Source organism: Empidonax traillii, unplaced genomic scaffold, assembly GCF_003031625.1.
Source record: "Empidonax traillii isolate 1590-97213 ecotype Southwest subspecies unplaced genomic scaffold, ASM303162v1 scaffold601:size890739, whole genome shotgun sequence".
NCBI classification, from domain to species: Eukaryota; Metazoa; Chordata; class Aves; order Passeriformes; family Tyrannidae; genus Empidonax; species Empidonax traillii.
In genome coordinates this window covers 570,299-589,579 of record NW_020955794.1, presented here as the reverse complement: position 1 = coordinate 589,579, position 19,281 = coordinate 570,299, and the positions used below count along the sequence as shown (strand labels likewise).

Genomic DNA, 19,281 nt, shown 5'->3' with positions numbered 1-19,281 from the left:
AAGATACAACAGGAAAGCAAACCCATATAAACGACCACAGTTTAGTCAGTCTCCCTACAAGTTTCACACGATCCAGTACAGAGCAATAGGATTAGAAAACAAGAGCAGTGAAACACCTTTCACTGCTATTCAGCATGAAGGGAGCAGTTAGTGGAGTTAAGCATAATTTTGTGTGATTCATTTTCACCACACCTGTACCACGTTATAAAAAGGCACTCCATCTGAGTAATGGCAACAAAAGAAAATGCAGTGGGATACGTTTAAAGTGATGGATCTCCCTGCTACGCCAGAGGCATGCCATCCCCATTTCCCAAGTCATTTTATTTTATTTTATTTTATTTGGGCTGAGGAATGGGATACTTTGGTATAGACATGATGCACACACCAGTGGGCAACTCCTGTTGCAGAAATGTCACGACTGACACAAGGTACAGGATCAACGGGCACAGAATATGGGGAAAGCTGGGAGAAAGGAGTGGGCTTGACCATGACGATGGGTCTGAAAAGAAAGGGGCAAAACTTTCAACTCTAAAGCAGATAAAAGAAGTCCTAACAAGGAACAGGTTCTAACAAAAAAAAAAAAACGGCAGCTCCTGAGGGGCAGCGACACAACGGCGTGCTAAAAATACACACGATTCGGCTTGATTGTCAGGAAGAAATTGAAGACAGCTGCACGGGTAACGGTATTTTCTATTTTTTGCAAAGTTTTCCCCCTGCACAGCAGCACACACTTACCAGGAAGCTGTAGAAGAATTCGTGCACGCAGAGGCCCAGCATGCAGACCAGGACATACGCCACGTGGTAGAGAAAAGCCATGTCCATGATGACCGCCCGGTAGCCACGGGTGAAAGTGCCACGGTTCCCGACAAAGCTCACCAGAAACACTATTTTGTTACAAAGCTGTGGGGGGGCGGTAACAAAGGCCAGGTTTATTCCATCAGAAAACATCCTGTTGGTTATTGTTTGCATTGCTGCCTACCTGTTGGTTTGACTAAATACACGACTTTTAGGCAGCTGGGGGGAGGTGTGAGGAATCCAGCGTGCTGGGAACAAGCCCATGGGAGCAAGTGGAAGGACATCAGCTCTTTGACACTGCATTGTGCCTCATTTTGATTTATTTCTACAAATTGTGATTTATTTCTACAACTTGAGTGAGTAGGTGGGTGGGATTAATGTCATGAGGCATTAAAAAAAAAACCAACAACCAAACCAACAACTGGGGAGTGAATTCCTAACAGTTTTGAGTTTAGACTCTGGCAGAGCAGCTAGGAGTGCTACTACAAAGAGAACAAAAGTAACACAACAGAAAGTGTGTGGGGTGTGTGGGGGTGTGTGTGTGAGATCTACTGTTTCCTTCAGATCATGGTTTTCAATATAAAATCCCTAAAAACAACAACAACAACAATAAAAAAAGCCTGGGAGCATTTTTGAAGCACAGTATTTAAGCAACAGCATCAGACTCTCCCTTGCTCCTGAGCTTTGCCTGCACTTGAACAGCAGTGCAGGAGTGAAAAGGTGAGGTCTAACTTCACCTGTCTGGCAGTCCAGGATAAGCAATGAGGACCCAACATATTTTTTTGTTCACAAATTTGACGTGGACAAGCACTTTACTTGCCTTGACCTTCGACTGTATGTCTGGGCAGTTTTAAGTGTGTGAAATTCCCACAGAACTAGTGGCAAATAGCCCAATACTGAGGTGAGTTAGAGCTGTAGCAGTCAGGCAGAAATCTAAAGAGATGCCTTGTGAGCATCACTGTGTATCTCACCAAGCTCAGTAAGCATGCAAAATTATTCATGTCTAAGTTAAGAGATCTGGCAAAGAGATGAAAGAATTTTTAATTTTGAAAATGCTTTCCTTCTCAAAAATATACTTAAGGTCACAGAAACATATCGCAAATTGGTGTCAATATTGCTGAGCGCACTGGTAGAGAAAATGATTCTTTTAACATGACTTAATATTTGACTGCCCTTATATAGCAATATTTCTTTAACATTTCATATTGGTTTTGATTTTAAAATATTTGCATATGCACAAAACCAAAACAGCTTTTCTTTTTTCGTAGCTTCCCACTTTGCTGACACTGCTGTTTCAGGATGACTAGAAATGATTTATTTTTTTTTGGCTTAACCAGTGAACTAGAAAAAAGAAGTTTTCGCACAGCTCTAATCAAAGGGGTCTTTTAAACAGGAGACCCTTAACATCTTTCCTTCTGCTGGAAGGGAAATTCCCCTTGCTTTTTAAGTACTTACATTAACAGCACCAAGAAGTATCAAGGTAGGCCCGAGCCCTATGGTATATATGGACCTGAGAATAACAGACACCAAAAAGGGACGAATACCAACGGGCTTGGAGATGAAAAACAGCATTGCTGTACAAAATGCCACTGCTATCCAGAGGAGCACGGAAAACAACGGTGAGAGCGTGCCTGTGCAGAGGAGAAAGGGAGATTTGAGACAGGCATCTTTGGAGACTCCATTTTTCCCCCGAGAAACAGCCCCAAAAGATCAATTCCTCCGCCAATATATCTCAACAAAAGCGTGATTCATGCACTGCAACTGCTGACCACGACTTGCCCTGATTGCAGCAAGAGCTATTATTCTCATAGCATTGTTGATTTTTGCACAGGTAATAATAAGAGCAGCTAATGACATTTCCATTAAAATCCAAGGACTGCTCAGAGATGGAGCAGTTTACCCTCCTCCTGGAGCAAGCTGCTAATCAGCTCCCTTCTGCAGGGATCATTAGGGCTCCTCCGCTCTAATTCCACGATTGCTCAGCTACAAAACAGCCGGTCCTGGGGGCAGCAGAGCGCTGCAGCGTCACGTTTCCATCCCCAGCCGCACCGAAGCGCCCCGGCTGGAAGAGCATCTTTCTCCCGCCCGGTTTGCGGGTGTTCAGCGGGAGCCTCCGCCTCTGCGCGGGAGCAAGGCTGTTCCCGCAGCCGCGGGGATTTTGGGCAGGGACAGGCAGCATCTGCACGGCCGGGAGCAGCTGAATAGCTGTGCCTCGCTCCCGGGAAGGCAGCGGGTCCCAGGTCCTGCCGAGCTCCCCGAGGGCGTGGGAGCCGCTGCCTGCACAGCCGGTCTCGGCTGCTCTGCAAGATGCTGACTCGGGGCTCTCCCCCTGCGTTTTGAGAGATGCCCCTAATTTCCCCTCTCTCCTCTGCTGAAAGCCCTGGAAACACACCATGTTGCTGTGATATAAAAAGCACATTCAGATCGCAGGGCACTGTCACACTTGTACACTGACTTCTATTGTTATCGGATGAACCGAGAGGTCAGTGACGGGGGAGAAGGGAATAGAAAATTTAGCTAAACTCACAATAGCAATCATGCTATCTCTTTGGCAACAGATGCACGGCTGAGCAGCATCACTGGGATTAGAAAACAATGAGATGAGGCCCTAGCCTCAACATTCAGATGGCATCCGAACTTTGCCGAAGTTCAGGAGCGTTTATATCCTCGGCGGGAGGTTCAAGGTCGCCTCTGTCAGATAATTTCTCCGCCAAAAAGATTTGGAAGCTTTTAATGGATCCTGAAAAATATCTTTCAAGTGGATCTGAAAGGTAAGGCCAAAGTTCTCTGTGGTTCTTTCAACAAATCGCTTTTCCTTCTTCCCTACTGCAGGTCCAGCAGTTTCACACAGCAGGATCCACACCAGTAACGTGCAGACGGGCACTCCAGAGGCAAGGAGTCTTCATGGAATCATGGAATGGTTTGGGTTGGAAGGGACCTTAAAGATCATCCAGTTCCACCCCCTGCCACGGGCAGGGACACCTTCCACTAGCTCAGGTTGCTCAGAGCCCCATCCAACCTGGCCTTGGACACTTCCAGGGATTAGGCACCCACAGCTTCTCTGGGCAACCTGTGCCAGGGCCTCCCCACCCTCACAGGGAACAATTTCTTCCTAATACCAATCTAACCCTACTCTCTGTCAGTTTGAATCTGTTCTCCCTTGTCCTGTCACCCCAGGCCCTTGGCAATAGCCTCTCTCCATCTTTCCTGTGGGCTCCCTTCAGGCATTGTCTTCAGCTGGAACAGTTTTGCTTATGTCCTGTGACACGAGAGCTGCAGGTACCTACTACAAGGCAGCATTTTTGGGTGATTAGCTCAGCACAGGCACCTCAGACAGGTGGATTGAAGCAGAGTGAAGGGGAAAAATGGGAGACCAACTCCAGCTGTTGAGTCAGGCCTTGGTGGAGGGGGAGGCTGGAATTAAGGAGGCTGCCTCATGACCTGCTAATCCCATTTGGTGACATGTATTGTTTATTCCTCAGGAATCCCTCTGGCTTTTACAAGCACTTGGAACTGGATTCCTGAAATGTGCTATCACAGGATTACTGGGGCCACTTAAACTAATACCATATAAATCTGCAGTTCAAAATAAGTATTAATATCTACTGATTGCAGACCAGAGGATTTCCATGAGTATAGATTAGCTAAAATTTAGTCACTTGAAAGGTTTACTTTTTTAACTCTTTACTTCTCCTCTCACCCTCCACGGGCTCTAACGTGTGCACTCCCTGGTGACTCCCTCAGTTCACAAAACAGGAGAGCACAAATGCTTCCCTTTTCCAGGGCCCAGCCCTGCGAACTTTGCTTTACCACAGGAAGCTGTGGAGATGTGACCTGCAGAGACCACCTCGTGGGGTGAGAGGGCAGCGTGGTGCCCCTGCCAATATGCTTGAATCTGCTGCCTTTCTGTTCAGCCAGCCAACAGGAATGTTTGCCCGTGCCAACTGCCGTGTTTGTGAAAAGCACATGTATCTACTAGAAGCTGGATTGCTTCCACCAGCCCAGTTCACATGCCATCAGACAGAGGTGACTCTCAGTCACATTACTGACCAGACTGGACATGAATCAAAGACCCAGAGGTGAATGGTTCTGCTCCCATTACCACTATTCTGAACTATTTAGTCTCCTTTACCCCAATTAAGCTTGTTTTGGCTTCGAAGAGGCCTCCTGCTAGTCTGCTGCATTTACAGCAAACAATAAATTCCATTAAATATTTCCTGTGACATGGGATGAAGCAGAGACAGAATCAAAGGGTTTAAGCGTATTTTTTTCATAATGCATTTGTCCTCTGCAACAGATATGCCCCTTTATCCCAATAAACAACATAGCCAAAAGCCAAGCAGCTTATTTTCAGATCACTCTATTCCACATGCTTTCAAGACTGCAAGTCATTCAATTTGATGACTTTTAAGGAATCTCTGTCCCTCTGCTGCCAGGAATCCTGCTTCGGTTCAGAAGCTGCAACTGAGTGCGTGCAGCAGGACACTGCAATATGGCAATATTAAAAAGAAATAAATGAATTAGCTGAGATCATCTAGATAATCTTCAGCTTATGTTCTGTCCATTTTACTCCACGCTGCCTGGGCCACGTGAAATGCAAGAAGATCAACTACCAACGTTTCAGACAACATCTGGCACCTACTCGGGAGACACAGAATGGCTCCTGCAGCACCTGAAGATGCAGTTTGCTTTGTCAGCCTCACAAATGAAAGCATCTAAAATTAAGAGGAAAACCAAACGCCACTTGCCTTCATCTCCATCATCTCCAAAAGGGTAGAAGAGAGCAACTGCTAAATTGATGAACACAGCAAGGTTGAAGGAAATGCTCCCCCAGAGAGAGATGTGTCTGGAGAACCAAAACAGGGCTTGATTATCTAGAAAGGGGAAAAGAGCAGCAATCAATGAAATGAAAGCAGGAAGAAACTCAATCAGCAATGGTCTGAAGGGAATTAAAAAAAAAACAGATTAATGTAGAAAATATGTAGATCTTTAAAATCAACTAAAATACACAAATATTAAACACAGGTTTGCCATAAAACATAGCTTCAAACAGAGCTTTTAATCCAAAGATCACAATAGAGTTTATTATAAATGGGAGTTTTGCCCCGGTAAGATTTTAGGACTGGATATTTTACAACAGAGCCTTTTCAGCTGCCTGTGAAACTGCAGCCTCTGTGCAGGGGACACAAAAAATAGATTTTAGCACTCTGAATGCCAGTCAACCAGAAGACCCAGAATGGGTCACCCAGATAACCTAATTGGACCAAGTGCACTGCTGACATTATGCAAAGAATGATGGAATAGGCACAGTTTCCGAACTCTGGTATTTTCCCAACCTTTGTCAGGCTGAAAACATCTTGATCTGCTTTGGGGAGCAGGTAAAATCTGGTCTGACTGGGGTTTGGTACTGCGAAAGCTGGCTATTTCCTGCGTGATACTCAGATGTCCAAGGTCACCTGGTGACAAACAGCTCCGTCCTCCTGCTTAGGAGGACTCAAACGAGCCACAATCTCCATATGTGAAGTGCTGTCCAAACACACAGAAATAGCCCATATCCCAAAGAACCTGCAACCTAGTTAGAGAGGGCTAAAAAGGGAAACAGGGCAAAACAGGGTTATTAAGACTTTTGAGTCCAGAGCCACGCAAACAATTCAGCGTGAAGGCTGAGAACAAAATCGGAGGGTGCCAAGACCCAGGCAAGCACTTCATGTGTGTGACTGCACTACAATATGCATAAATGAACATTTAAAACAAGATTCTGTGTGCAACAGTGCAAGAAGATCTCTAGCCAGAGGGGGGTTGGGGCATGATGTATCCCTTTTAATTAGGTTTTAAAGTACTAAAAAACCTCCTGGAAGTATGCAGAGCAACCAGCTAACTTTTTATGAACAGCAGACTCCTTCAACTCCAAGTGGCTGTCTCGGGCTTTAGTCTAAATAGACTTTAATGGTGATTAGGCAAATATTCAGATTTCACTGTGATATCCTCAAACTGCTGACTGCTGAGATTTAAGCATTTGGAGCCACTGCAAATGACATCTGTCAATTTAAGCAACACACACTGCATGCTAACAGATACTTGGCTACAGAATGACCTGAGCCTCAACCTGTATTATCTTCCCAAATACAAAAAAAAACCCAACACAGACACTTGTGAGCCATTCCACTGATGAAAGGAATTGAGGAATTTCTGTCCTGAATAAAAATAAAACAATTTTCTTTGTTTATAGCATTAGGCAGGTCTGGACCATCTAAGTGTTGAGCTGGGCTCTTTTATTTGTGCTTCTTAAGCAAAACCCCCAGATATGATTTTGTTACTGAAGTAATTTTTCTACAAGGCAGTGACTTTTATTCCCAAACAGACTGTGCAGATAGGGAGTTATTTTGGAATAATTTATTTTTTCCGCTTCTATTCCAGTCAGTTTGCCAGTACAGACAAGTTCTTAGAATGTCACCAAGAGAAGAAGAGCTGGGGTGATAGGGTTCATGCTGAAGACTCGTTGCTGCTGATGAAAATTACTGCCTGAGAACCGACATTTATGAAAATTGCAACCAATATCCAGGTTTCCATCCCATTAAGATTACTAAATACTGCTTTGACAACCCAAACTCCCTGCTGCTCTGACCACAGACCCTATTCCTCCCTTCCTTCTCAATCAGTTGCTGTGAGCAGCTGATGTGTAACCACTCCTACAGAATCTGCATTTCAGCTGTGAATGAGTCTCATGTATTTTTATGTGTGTTCAGCCTGGAGAAGAGAAGGCTTCGGGGTGACCTAATTGTGGCCTTCCAGGACCTAAAAGGAGCCTGCAAGGGGGATGGAGAGAGACTATTTACAAGGGTCTGGACAAACAGGACAAGAGGGAATGGCTTCAAACTGACAGAGAGTAAGTAGGGTTAGATTGGATATTAGGAAAAAAAGTCTTCCCTATGAGGGTGGGGAGGCCCTGGCAGAGGTTGCCCAGAGAAGCTGTGGCTGCCCCATCCCTGGAAGTGTCCAAGGCCAGGTTGGATGGGGCTCTGAGCAACCTGGGCTAGTGGAAGGTGTCCCTGCTGGAACAAGATGATCTTTAAGGTCCCTTCCAACCCAGGCCATTCTGTGATTCCGTGATATAAAAATACAACTTTCTGCTCCAAAAGCAAAGGGTAGAGTTGACAGTGGCTAAGCTGGCAGGAGCCTCCTGTCCCTGGGACATCAGCAGCAGCCCCAGTCCTGGTGAGGGCCAGTGGCTGTGACAGAATGAGAGAATCACAGAATATGCTGAGCTGGAAGGGACCCACAGGGATCATCGAGCCCAACCCTCAGCCCTGCACAGGACCATCCTCAAGAGTCACCCCCTGTGCCCCAGAGGATCATCCAAACCCTCCTGGAGCTCTGGCAGCCTTGGGGCTGTGCCCACTGCCCTGGGGAGCCTGTTCAGTGCCAACCACCCTCTGGGGGAAGAACCTTTTCCCAATATCCAACTCAAACCTACCCTGACACAGCTCCAGCCACTCCCTCAGTCCTCTCCCTGGTCCCCACAGAGCAGAGCTCAGCCCCTGCCCCTCCTCTTCCCCTCCTGAGCAAGTTGGAACTGCAATGAGGTCTCCCCTCAGTCTCCTCCAGCTCATGCCAGGCTGATGTGAACTGGCAGAGGGGAGCTGACTCCACAGGAGTCGGGCAGATTTAAAGCAGCTGAGGTTCTGCTGAGAGATGTTTTTTAAGTGACTGAGATTTACAAGTTTTTTAATGGCCTTTTAGGAATCTGCAAACCTCAAATATGCAGCTACACATGTTTTTGTTAAATATTAGGGGGCCTTGCCTTAATTAGGTGCAACGCTATTGAGCTGAGTGGAACTACACCCAGTTCATCCATCCCTCAGTTTAACTTTTGGAGCCCAAAACATCATCTTGAACACATTACTAACTGCTCCACATTATGCCTCTTTTATGGTGGCATGCAAGTGTCTCAGCTGACCTACGCTCTCAGGCCCTGAACGGTTTTGCCTGTGGTGGAATCAGAGTGAACAGAGAAAAGCGTATCATCAAAATGAAAGGATTTTAAGGTTTAAAAGCAGGTTTTTAGCATAATGAAGCCATTTTTCGAAATTGCAATACTCACTCCTAATTTTCTTCTGCCATTTCATCTCATTGTACAGATCCTCTGTCTGCTGGAAGAAGTCGTTGACTTTGCTGCCTTGTTCGTCTCTCTCTGTTGTGTTGAACACTCGAGATTTGGATTCCCGAGTGAGGAATTCACAAATATTGGGGACAGGGAAGACAATCTGTTCCATTGTTCTGTCGTGGCGAACAATCTATAAATAAAAATACATGTTTTTTGTCAGGATCAGTGGCTATCCAATGATTTTGTCGTATCTTTTCTTGTTCACAGCTCCCCTTTTATTCATAAATTAATGCATAAATTATTTGAACATCACAATAAAGTCCCAAAATGGGAGTAAAACGACTTTTTTATTTTCAAACACTCGCCTGAATAAGGTGGCCGACATATGTCTCAAGCAAAACCCAGGTCCAGACATTCCCAAATACAAAAAAAAAAAAATCTTTTAATTCGGAATGCTTCAGTTTTGCAGCAAATTGAAACAAAACTCTCCCAGTAAAAAGTGCAGAAGTTCAGGGGCTTTCTGCTCAGATTACAAAACTATTTTCTCACCTTGAGTCTGTTTCTATGATGGGATAAGTTGTGAAGGTGAACATGCAAAAATAGCACCCTGTTACTCAAACAGCACCCGTATCTTGTCAGTCTTTATCTTCTTACTCGGCAAAAACCAAGGTTCTGAATTGTTTGTATTTCAGGACTGACCGAGTTACCAGTGAGTGAGCTGGATTTTATTTCATCTCACCCCACTGTCACCGAAATTGCTTCCCCATTCTGATCGTGGACTCTGCATTACTGAAAATACAGAAATGGGTTAAAAACTGATTTTAACTCCTACGCCCATGTCTCTGTACAGCCACTGGTGAAAAAAAAAAAACCCGCTATTTGACTTTCAAATCAAACAAATGAGATACCTTAATATAGGGGAGGTAATATCTGACACACTAAACAGGTCCAGGTCTGCTTTCAGAGGAAGACCTGTGGATGTCTGCTTTGTACAGCAGCAACGCTGGGTTCCTGAAGAAGCTACTGGCCACAGAAAAGCTGACCACAGTGCTTGTTTAATGCCTAAATTTACAATCTACCCAGATAACTCGGCCGATAATTGCCAAGAGATATCTCAGCAGCGCCCCAAGTATTGGAATATATTAAGAGGAGCTCTGAGCTGCCCTCTGGACAACCACAGCCACGGAGCTTCGGTCAGTTCTGTGGGGGGATAACATGACCACTATCAGGCAAAACAACATGGACTTGATTCATGTGCCAGGACTTCTCCCTCTCCAGGCAAGCTGAGCTCCTGTGCTGGAGGAGCCTGGGAGCCCAGTGAAGGGCTCGGGGGTTATTGGAGCAGATTCAGGCTGGGCCTGTGAGCAACCACGCTGTGCATTTTTCACACTCGGCCGGTTTTTGGGCTTGCTGCAGCTTTTCTGAGGCAGAGCCAGATGCCTCTGCTCCCTGCAGGCTCTCGCAGCAGCTGCCTTTGCACCACGGAAATCCTGCTCCCGACAAAGTCCCCGTGGCTCGGGCTACTCCAGCAGCCCAACTCCTGTCTGTGATCCCACAAAACCTGCGGGAGCCCAAAAAGGGGCACAAGAATTAAGAACCTAAATGCCTTCCGTGGTTCTTGATCTAAATACAGCCCGTGGCAGGTGTAAAGTTTAAAACAGAGAACAGAACTGCTGAACCAGGCCAAGCCTTAGTCTTTTAAACAAAAGCCACGCTGAATGTCTACACCACTTCAAAACTCCTTTGTACTCCAGCCAGACTTTTAATTTGATCAGCCAGCATCACTGGCTTTGAAACTCATGATTATTTATTTGAGTGATGTACCATACAAGATTATTCTTGACTTCATGACACAGCCACTATCCACAGTCAGTATTTCCCTAACAAAACATGTTTGGTAACACACAGAAAAGCTCCTGTAAAATTATTACTTAGAGCCACTTTTGATATAGGTGCATTCCTTTTTCTCCCACAGCCGAAAGCACATTATTCAGCTTTCTCCTCATAAATAATCTGCACCATTTGAATAAGCTTTGCTGCTCACAAGCTTAAGAAAAGGTGATACACCATGCACAGGATGCAGACTTGTCTCATGTTCAATCTTCCAGGGAGCAATTCTTTACCTCTATCTGTGCAGTATGTTTGGCATAAAACCTCAAGGCTTCATCTCCTTCATCTGGATCTGACCCTGGCTTCAGCATCTGTTGCAATGTTTTATTGTGACGAGCCAACTAGAAAAAGAAGAAAAATCTGATTTATGTCCTGCTGCTCTGTTTTCAGCTTTATCATCTCCACTTAACTACCACAAATCCTCCTTCCCCCCCATTCCCATATACTTACATGCTCAACCCAGTGGGGCTCTTTCCACAGATAACAACAAAAATGTAATTACTTGAGAACAATAGAAATAATTTAGTCTTAAAAAGTCAGCAGCAAGTCTTCGGCTGAGATTTATGAAAGGCAGCTTAGCCTGCAGCCTAGATGGTTTTTTGGAGGGCTTTTGACAAATGCCAAAAAATTAGACTGAATGCTTCTTTTCACTTGAGTTTAGACATAAAATTTGCATACCTCTGAGTACAAAAATCACATTTCCAATTAATTTTTCTCTGCGATTTCAAAAGGCTAAACCAGGTTGTAGGTTGGCATTTCAGGGCTGGCAACAATGGCAATAACGTCCACAACTACTTCAAAGGCAGCTGGACTGCAGTGGTGGGAAAATACACTCCAAACTGCACAGTTTATATACACAGCAAATATGTACACACACAGATATGTGTTTTCTACAAGCTTTTATAAATTATACACTTTATATGACTCATAAAATACATCTGTTCTACGTTGAAGTGTAAACTTTTTAAAGGCTCGATGGCTGCAGAAAGTTTAAAACCGAGAAAGTTGGCAAATGCATTCATGACCTCCCTTAGGTGAGCGAGAGACAAAGAACAAATTATAAGGCGTGAGGACACAGTAAAAATGCAGGATTTTTTCCCCATATCCCAGTGAGTGGGTTTCATCCAGAATGGATGGGGTGTTTCAATTTTTTTAAGGTGGGGAAAAAAAAAACAAGGCAGGAAAGGCAAGGCCCAGGTGTGAATCCCTACATTGACATTATCACCACAGACTAGACACAGCCATCAGAAACAAGGCAAAATGACCACAGGGGCCAGGCTTTGAAGTAATGATCACCACAGGTGGACCAGGATGTACTGCAGTCTGGTGAGGAATGATAAAAATAACAGCGCAGCTGCAAAAGGACTCTCAGGGATCAAGTCTAACAGTAACAGTGGATCGACCCAAACAGATCTTGTAATGATCTAAAGAGAAAATGATCTCACTCATTTGTAAGATGTTTCCATGTCTTACCATCCCCTCTTTCATTACCCAGTAAGGCATGGAGGAGGTACATGTACATGTATATTTTACTCTGTTTAGAGTTCCTTAGAATCGACTATTTTTTTCTGGATTTTGATACAAACGTATTAATTAATAAATAATAATAAATATATAATAATACAGAATATATAGATAGAATAATAAATAGAACATCCAAAAGAAAAGAGAATAAAAGAAGGGGATATTCAGGAAGAATAAATGTGCTTCCTACAACTTCCTTAGGGACGGAATTCTGCTTGGCCCTGAGCCAGTGTGGCAGAACATCAGCATTTTATAAAAGGCTTATGAGCAGATTCATTCAGGGAGGCACATAAAAAACATACCATGGGGGTCAACTGCAGAGGAATATTCTTCCCATTGGTAGTAGATTTCCACCCTTATCAGTTAATTTTTTATTCTATCTAGTAAATTCATGGATAGTCCCATTACCTATATCAATGTCTTAACTTAAACATCCACTTATTTTTGAGACTAAAAAGGTCCTTTAAGACTGATTAGTTCTTCTCCTTCATACAAGCCACATAACCTGATCCAGTGAGCAGTCTTTGCAGTATTCCCACAACAGCTGCTTAGCAAGGCAACCTGGATTCATTTTCTAGAGGTCTTTTGCATCCCCCTCAATACGGGCTCTAGAATCACGAAAAAACAAGATGAGCTTGTGGAAATAAGACAGTCACTGTTTAAGATTTCCCTCTAACCAGGGTTACTGCTTTTGCCTTTCTGCTTCACTGGCTGTCCCTCTGCTCCTGTACTTAAGAAAGGGCAAGCAATAGTGCCCAGTTCACCCTCTCTGTATCACTCATCATTCTGTGCACCACTGTCACGTTCTCTTTTATTTGTCTCTTCTTTAAATTAAAACAACCCCTATCTTTCCCATCCCTCCTCAAACAGAAGACTCCCTGTGACTCAATTATTTTCCTTGTCTATCTCCAAATGCCCTTTACTTTGGCTGTATCTCTTCTTTAAGACACAAAGAGAAGAACTGACTAGACAGAATGCAATCACACCGTGCTTGGAGTGATGAATTAGCATAACCAGAAGTAAATATATTCCCCTTTTTTAATCTTCTGTAATACAGAGGAACTTTACCTGTACCCTGACCTTTATTTCTCCAATATGAGCCATTAAGATTTTGTGTTTTCTAACAAATGACAAGTCAAGGATGTATGGATAGTTCTTCTTATTATTAAAAGTTTGGAGAAAGGGACATGGCATAGATTCAGAAATTTCCATTAGTACAACAAAAAATTTTCTATAATCATCCTTGAATTTCTATACAGAATTGGAAATGCCATTTGTAAACCATATGAAATCTCCAGGTATTGCTTCCTGATATGCTTTTAACTGTCCATAACTTTACACTAAAAAGTATTGCTTGGTAAGAATCAGTAACAGAAGCTCCCTCACCACGTGGACTACAAAGGAAAACCATCTCAGCCCTCTCGTGGGACTGACTAGAACAGGGTGTTCAGAGACTGCTGGCGATCTGGGACAGTGCTGATGCATATTTTGCTCTCAGGTTTCATGTGAACAGCAGCCACACACTTTAGAACAGTGTTTATTCAGTGATCCTCATTGTACTTTATGAGGCTGTTCTTTCAGGCTGCGACTGTCTCATGCTGAGACAGAGCCCAGCACGGCACAGCTGGGGCTTCCTGACACAAGCACTGGACAAAATGACCCCAGGAACAGGCCAGGATCTCCTGTGCCAGCACCTCGACTGCCAGAAAAGACACATCAGCAACAACGAGAGATTGCTGACCGGGCTGGAGGACCTGCAGCAGATTTCAGGAGGGGAACCTGCCTAAAGTCACCAGCAATCTTAGGTGATGGAGCTGAATCTTCTCCTAGGCAATAAGCACTCATAACTTCATTTCTCTCTGCTTCCACATCTCTCTGTATCCTCTTACTTTCTGTGTACTCTGGACCTTCAGAGAGTAACCTCAGGGCAAAGGGTCCACCTGTTTTCTACGTCCTCTACGTCGACACAATAATAACTACTGCTAATATTTCTGTACTGTCACAGCCCCAGTGATGAAAGTCTCTTGTGGCCAGCAGTCTGTGAGAGCTCAGGTCGGAAGCAGAGGCCCATAGCCTGACACAGAGCAGCTTTAGAAATGCTATGTTATTTGGCAACTGCAGTGTTTTCTGAAGCTCTGCTTTCGCGCTCCCTCCTCCGCCCCATAACGAGCTCAAAGGCCCACACGGGTGAAGGGGACTGTGTCAACAGACTCCCTCGACCAGCACAGAGCTTTTTGTGAGATCAGAGACACCCCAGTGAAAACAACAATACAGTGGCAAACTGTGAACCTAAAATATGGAAAGCTTTTCCAGGTTTATAATGCACCCAAGGTGACGGTCTGTGAGTGGCACGTAAAGGCCGTGCAAGCTCTGAATGACAGTTTTTTCATATTTAACTCCTGTGTTCTATCACAAATCTTTTGGGGCAGCTGGAGGACAAAACACCAGATGGACGTGGCCAACAGCAACTCTAATGAAAAGAACTGCCCCCATTTGTGTTTGCAAAGCCAAACTCAAAAATGCATCTCAAAAATCCACGGCAAGTGTAACTGATACGAAAAAAATAACCACCACTAGAACCTGAGTTTGCAAAGACCCCCAGAAAAAAATCACCTTTGAGGAGAAAACTCTCTCAGTCGCTCACTCTCTCACCCATCAGCCATGCCAGTGACAATATTTTAGATGTCAACACTGTACTGTTGTACTCATCAAGGAATGTGGGGGACAAGGAAGCAATACCATATAATGGAACACTGATTTCCAAAGAGGGGATGTGTAAGGCAATAGCTCTATGAATAAAGATCATTTGGCTTTCAGTCAGCTCCTGGGGAAGGACTGTTGTTCATCTTGAAAGATTTTTACTTTAAAAATTGGGAAAACACTGTAATAAAGCATCAGTACAAAATGTGAAAGATTGAGGACAGAGTAAGAACACTAAAGACATTAATAAAGAAACAGGAGAGATAAATGACAGAATTACAAGTAATACTCGGTCTAAACTCCTGACACAACACGACTATAAAATCAGATCTGCTACTCATCTGGGATGCCATATATGATCAGCAGTGTGGAAAACCACAGCAGACCCAGCTCTGGCAATTAACAATATACAGGTTTCCTGCAGGCCTTTTGTTTTAAAGTCAAGATTACCTTGAACAAAAAAAAAAAGTTATTTAAATGCTCTCAAAGAAAAAAGTGATTTAAAGCTCTGAACGTTCATTTCATCAGCCTGTAATTAGTTCACCGACCTGGGATAGGAGATCTGTTTGCCAAAACATGTACGTGTATACATGTCTGCATATGGAAAAACTTCTGGGAAAAGACAAGGTTATTCTCCACTTTGCTACCTGTACACTGGACAGCAGTACAAGAAATACAAGCTAGAAACGATGGGTTGAAGTCCCCCAAATTGTGAGAGAGATATTTCACTCTCCAGCATCAACTGCCAGACCTGGGGGGTAAAGGTGACATTTTACGACTAGAATGGTACAAGGGGATCTAAACGAGTGAGGCTTAGTGTCCTGTAGGCAATCAGGGTTTTCATGGAAGAGCTGCTTCACAGGCGAAGTGTCAAACATGTTAAACTGATTTCCTAAAAAAAGGTTGATGAAATATTACGGAAAGCACTGGATAACTGGCTGAGAAGCAGAAACAAAGACACAAAGAGCTCCCGTGCCTTGAAACAATATACAGTTACAGTATTAAGAAGTATTACAGACTAAAAAATAGGAAAAAAATATTATTTAGATGATTATTATCCTTGTTAACGATTCCCTCAAGTTTCTTCTCACAGCTGTAAGGCTGTTACTGATGGGGAGATACCTGGCACACCTGACAGGGGAAGGGCACTGGGTTAGGCAGCATCAGGAGCATGCTGGGGACTGGGGCATGTTTTGGGGTGGAAACCTGATGGGGGGGAGGGGGGTGTCTGTAAGCTCCAGAACTGCACAATGCCCTCTCTGCCCTTGCCCCATGCCCCGGCTCAGCTCATTAGACAACCCTCTGGTGTGCCAGTGAGCCCCTCTAGCCTGTCAGGGCACAGAGGCCACTCCCCAATCCTGGAAGTTAATGAACTACAGACCTTGGGGAGAGCGAGGCAAGAGTGCTCGCGCAGACCCGATGTCCAGTGCGAGACATCTGAGAGACCTGCTGTAAATTATCTTCACCCCTACCCTGTCAGTAACCAGACATGCTGCAGAGTGGCTGCCAGCCCAAAGGCCAGTGGTCTTTCAGCAGGGAGAAACGAGACAAAATGTTACTTGCAGCAACAGCAGAATAATTGCATCTGCTCAGCTTAGTTTCACCTTGCTGTGCAAACAGACTCGTGCAGCTGGGGCTCATTTCCAGCCAAAATCTCTTCCTCTTTTTTTTTTTATTTCTCTGTCCCTTTGGCTCCTGGAGCCAGGCAGTGTGAGATCTGGCACCACCAAACCCCCTCACAGGGGGATATAACCCACTCATCTCACTGAACGCTTCCTTTGCTGCTTAGAGAGCGGGAAAGGATAAAAAAGATGCCTGGGGACTGACAAGAGAAACCCCAAGGACTGAGAAACAACAGCAAAGAGAAAGTTAAGGCAGTAGCAAACAGGATGGGTGACAGACAGAGAAGGAGAGGAGACAGAAAATGAGATCCCCTTCCTCGGCCAGCTCCCTGCCCAGGGCAAATGAGAACATTCCTAACCTGCCAGTAAACAAGGAGAGAGAGAAAGCCAAGGAAAAGGAAATGTCATCTCAACCATAACCGAGCAGAAACTTTTATTCCAACTGGCTGTACTAAGGGCAATAACAACTTCTCAACTCCCCACGTTCCAATCAAAGCTGAATGGCGCTTTCTGCAATGCACAGGGCAACTTCCTTTCCAGAAGTCATTACGGTTTTATAGAGCGGCACCTTTGCACTCTGCCACAAAGCAATCTGTTAACAAACATTAGGAACAGCAGGGATGGAGCAATGGGAGCCTCTCAAATCAAGTATTCATTGATTTCATTTAGATGATTATACCGTACAGAGCAACCGAAAAGGCTTCAGAGTTAATCTTTCCCTGATGGCTTGTGGTGCATGAGGAGCCCCTGGGTGGTCCAGACGCTTTGGATTCTGTTGTTGGGTCTTCCATGGCCTCACGTAACCCCCGAGACACCAGCCCTCCACCCCGGCCTCCACGTGGTGCACACCACACACTGTGGGTAACAGGGATCTACCTCACAGGGAAGGGAGAAATAAAACACCTCAATATTATCACAGAAGAGAAACCACCACAGTTAAGTGAACTCTATCACTGCTATGATCGCAGTCCCCCCTCCGCAGTAATTTTGTTGCTATTTTTGGGGTGTGTTTGCCGTTCTTTTTTTTTTGCCCTGATGAAAACCAGCAGAAGACAAAACGACTTGCTAAGATTTCAGCAAGTTTTACTTCCACTCATCTTCTCTGTAATTTCTATTACTTGCAAAAAAAAAAAAAAAAAAAAAAAAAAAAAGTTCAGCTCAGATAAAAGATTTTGCAACCACACAAGATTAATTTGAGGTGAGTGTAAGTGAAATGTCTCTGCAGGCCACGTGTGGATTGTCACGGGCAGCTGTGCCTTCTCCGAATCAAACCAGCTCAGTGGCCACATTTGGATTTTGGTGTACACTGGCCATACTGAACACAGCATGTGGGCAGCAGCAGAAATAATCCAGAAATATTCCAACAGGGATGACACAACCGCACTTGCAGACTGCCTCCCCTGATTACTGTAAGCAAAGTTTTGGAGGGTACAGGATGGAAGGAAATAAGGAGATGATGGAAGTGTCAGACATGATTATAAGAGCATAACAAGAAAGTTCAGTGGAAAAGGGGAGAAAAAGAGAGCAGAGTTATCACAACGAGACTTTTTCCCAGCACGAGGCAGAAGATCCCAAGCACATGCAACTTCTGTGAAAGGCAAATAAAACATTGCTCACCAACACTGTATAGACACAATCTGAGATTTGTGTCTATGAATCCCAAATCCACACAGCAAGGTAACTGTTCACCTCTAAAAGCCTTTATATTTATATTTATATTTATATTTATATTTATATTTATATTTATATTTATATTTATATTTATATAAAAGCCTTTATATGCATACAAAATACATAGACATGAGATAAGACAGCTGTGAAAGGCACACCCTTTTCAGGAACTCTTAAAAATCCTTCAGCTACCAAGCACTTTAGTTTCTCTGTTTCCTTTCTTCTCAGAAGGTGATTCTCTGCCAAACAGCCATCTACTTTTGTTCCCTATGTGGCCCCTAGAGGAAAGCAAGGCTAGTGTAAACAAACAGAAGGAGGAACTGCTTATGACTCTTATTTTGGGGGCAGTGTGGGGAGGGGAACCACCGTTTTAAGTCTTTAAGTATGGACACACTTCCTTCTGTAAGCCATAACACCAGAAGAGGCGGACTGGCAGCCAACCTCCCTTCCTTCTGGCACCACGAGGAGAGCAGAAAGTATCTCGTGGATTGAAACTTCCAGAATGGACTCGTCCTGAGGAAGTTCAGGGCCTACCTAAACCACACAGGAACCAGTTGGCTCCCTTATCTTTTCTCACCCTCACCTCATACATTTTGCAGGATAGTGCCAAGGTTGATTTTCCAAACTGTGAGCCCTTCAGCTGTGTGCATTCCACCACCCATGTCTGATATAACCAACCAGCGCCTGCTACATGCAGGTGTGGTTTGGGAGAGGCCACAGAACATCCACTGCCCTTGCTGAGGCTGGGATAAGCCAATTTTTTAACAAAGAACATCACAGAGGCTCAAGTCCTCAGTTGCAACTTGGTCTCATGGCTCAGCACTTGAGTACGGGCATTATTGTGGTCAGGTTAGTTGTTACAGCAATGGCAAAGCAAAAGGTCTGTTCATACCCACTCCTCTTGGCATCCCACCTTTTCAACATGCAGGAAAACATTAACTTGCTCATTCAGAGCTAAAAACATGAGACCCAAGT

General features: G+C 44.3%; 1 protein-coding gene across 2 annotated transcripts in view; it reads right to left on the bottom strand.

Annotated features, from left to right (window-relative positions):
* The window catches only part of ITPR2 (inositol 1,4,5-trisphosphate receptor type 2), a 206,391-nt gene that overhangs the window by 34,010 nt on the left and 153,100 nt on the right, over positions 1-19,281 (bottom strand). For both annotated transcript variants that reach the window (XM_027898520.1, XM_027898521.1), the window contains 5 exons: positions 11,023-11,130; positions 8,897-9,089; positions 5,544-5,669; positions 2,251-2,426; positions 736-900 (listed from right to left, as the gene is read on the bottom strand). In XM_027898520.1, the coding sequence (XP_027754321.1) occupies positions 736-900; positions 2,251-2,426; positions 5,544-5,669; positions 8,897-9,089; positions 11,023-11,130 (768 nt within the window). The remainder of the gene's footprint in view (positions 1-735; positions 901-2,250; positions 2,427-5,543; positions 5,670-8,896; positions 9,090-11,022; positions 11,131-19,281) is intronic.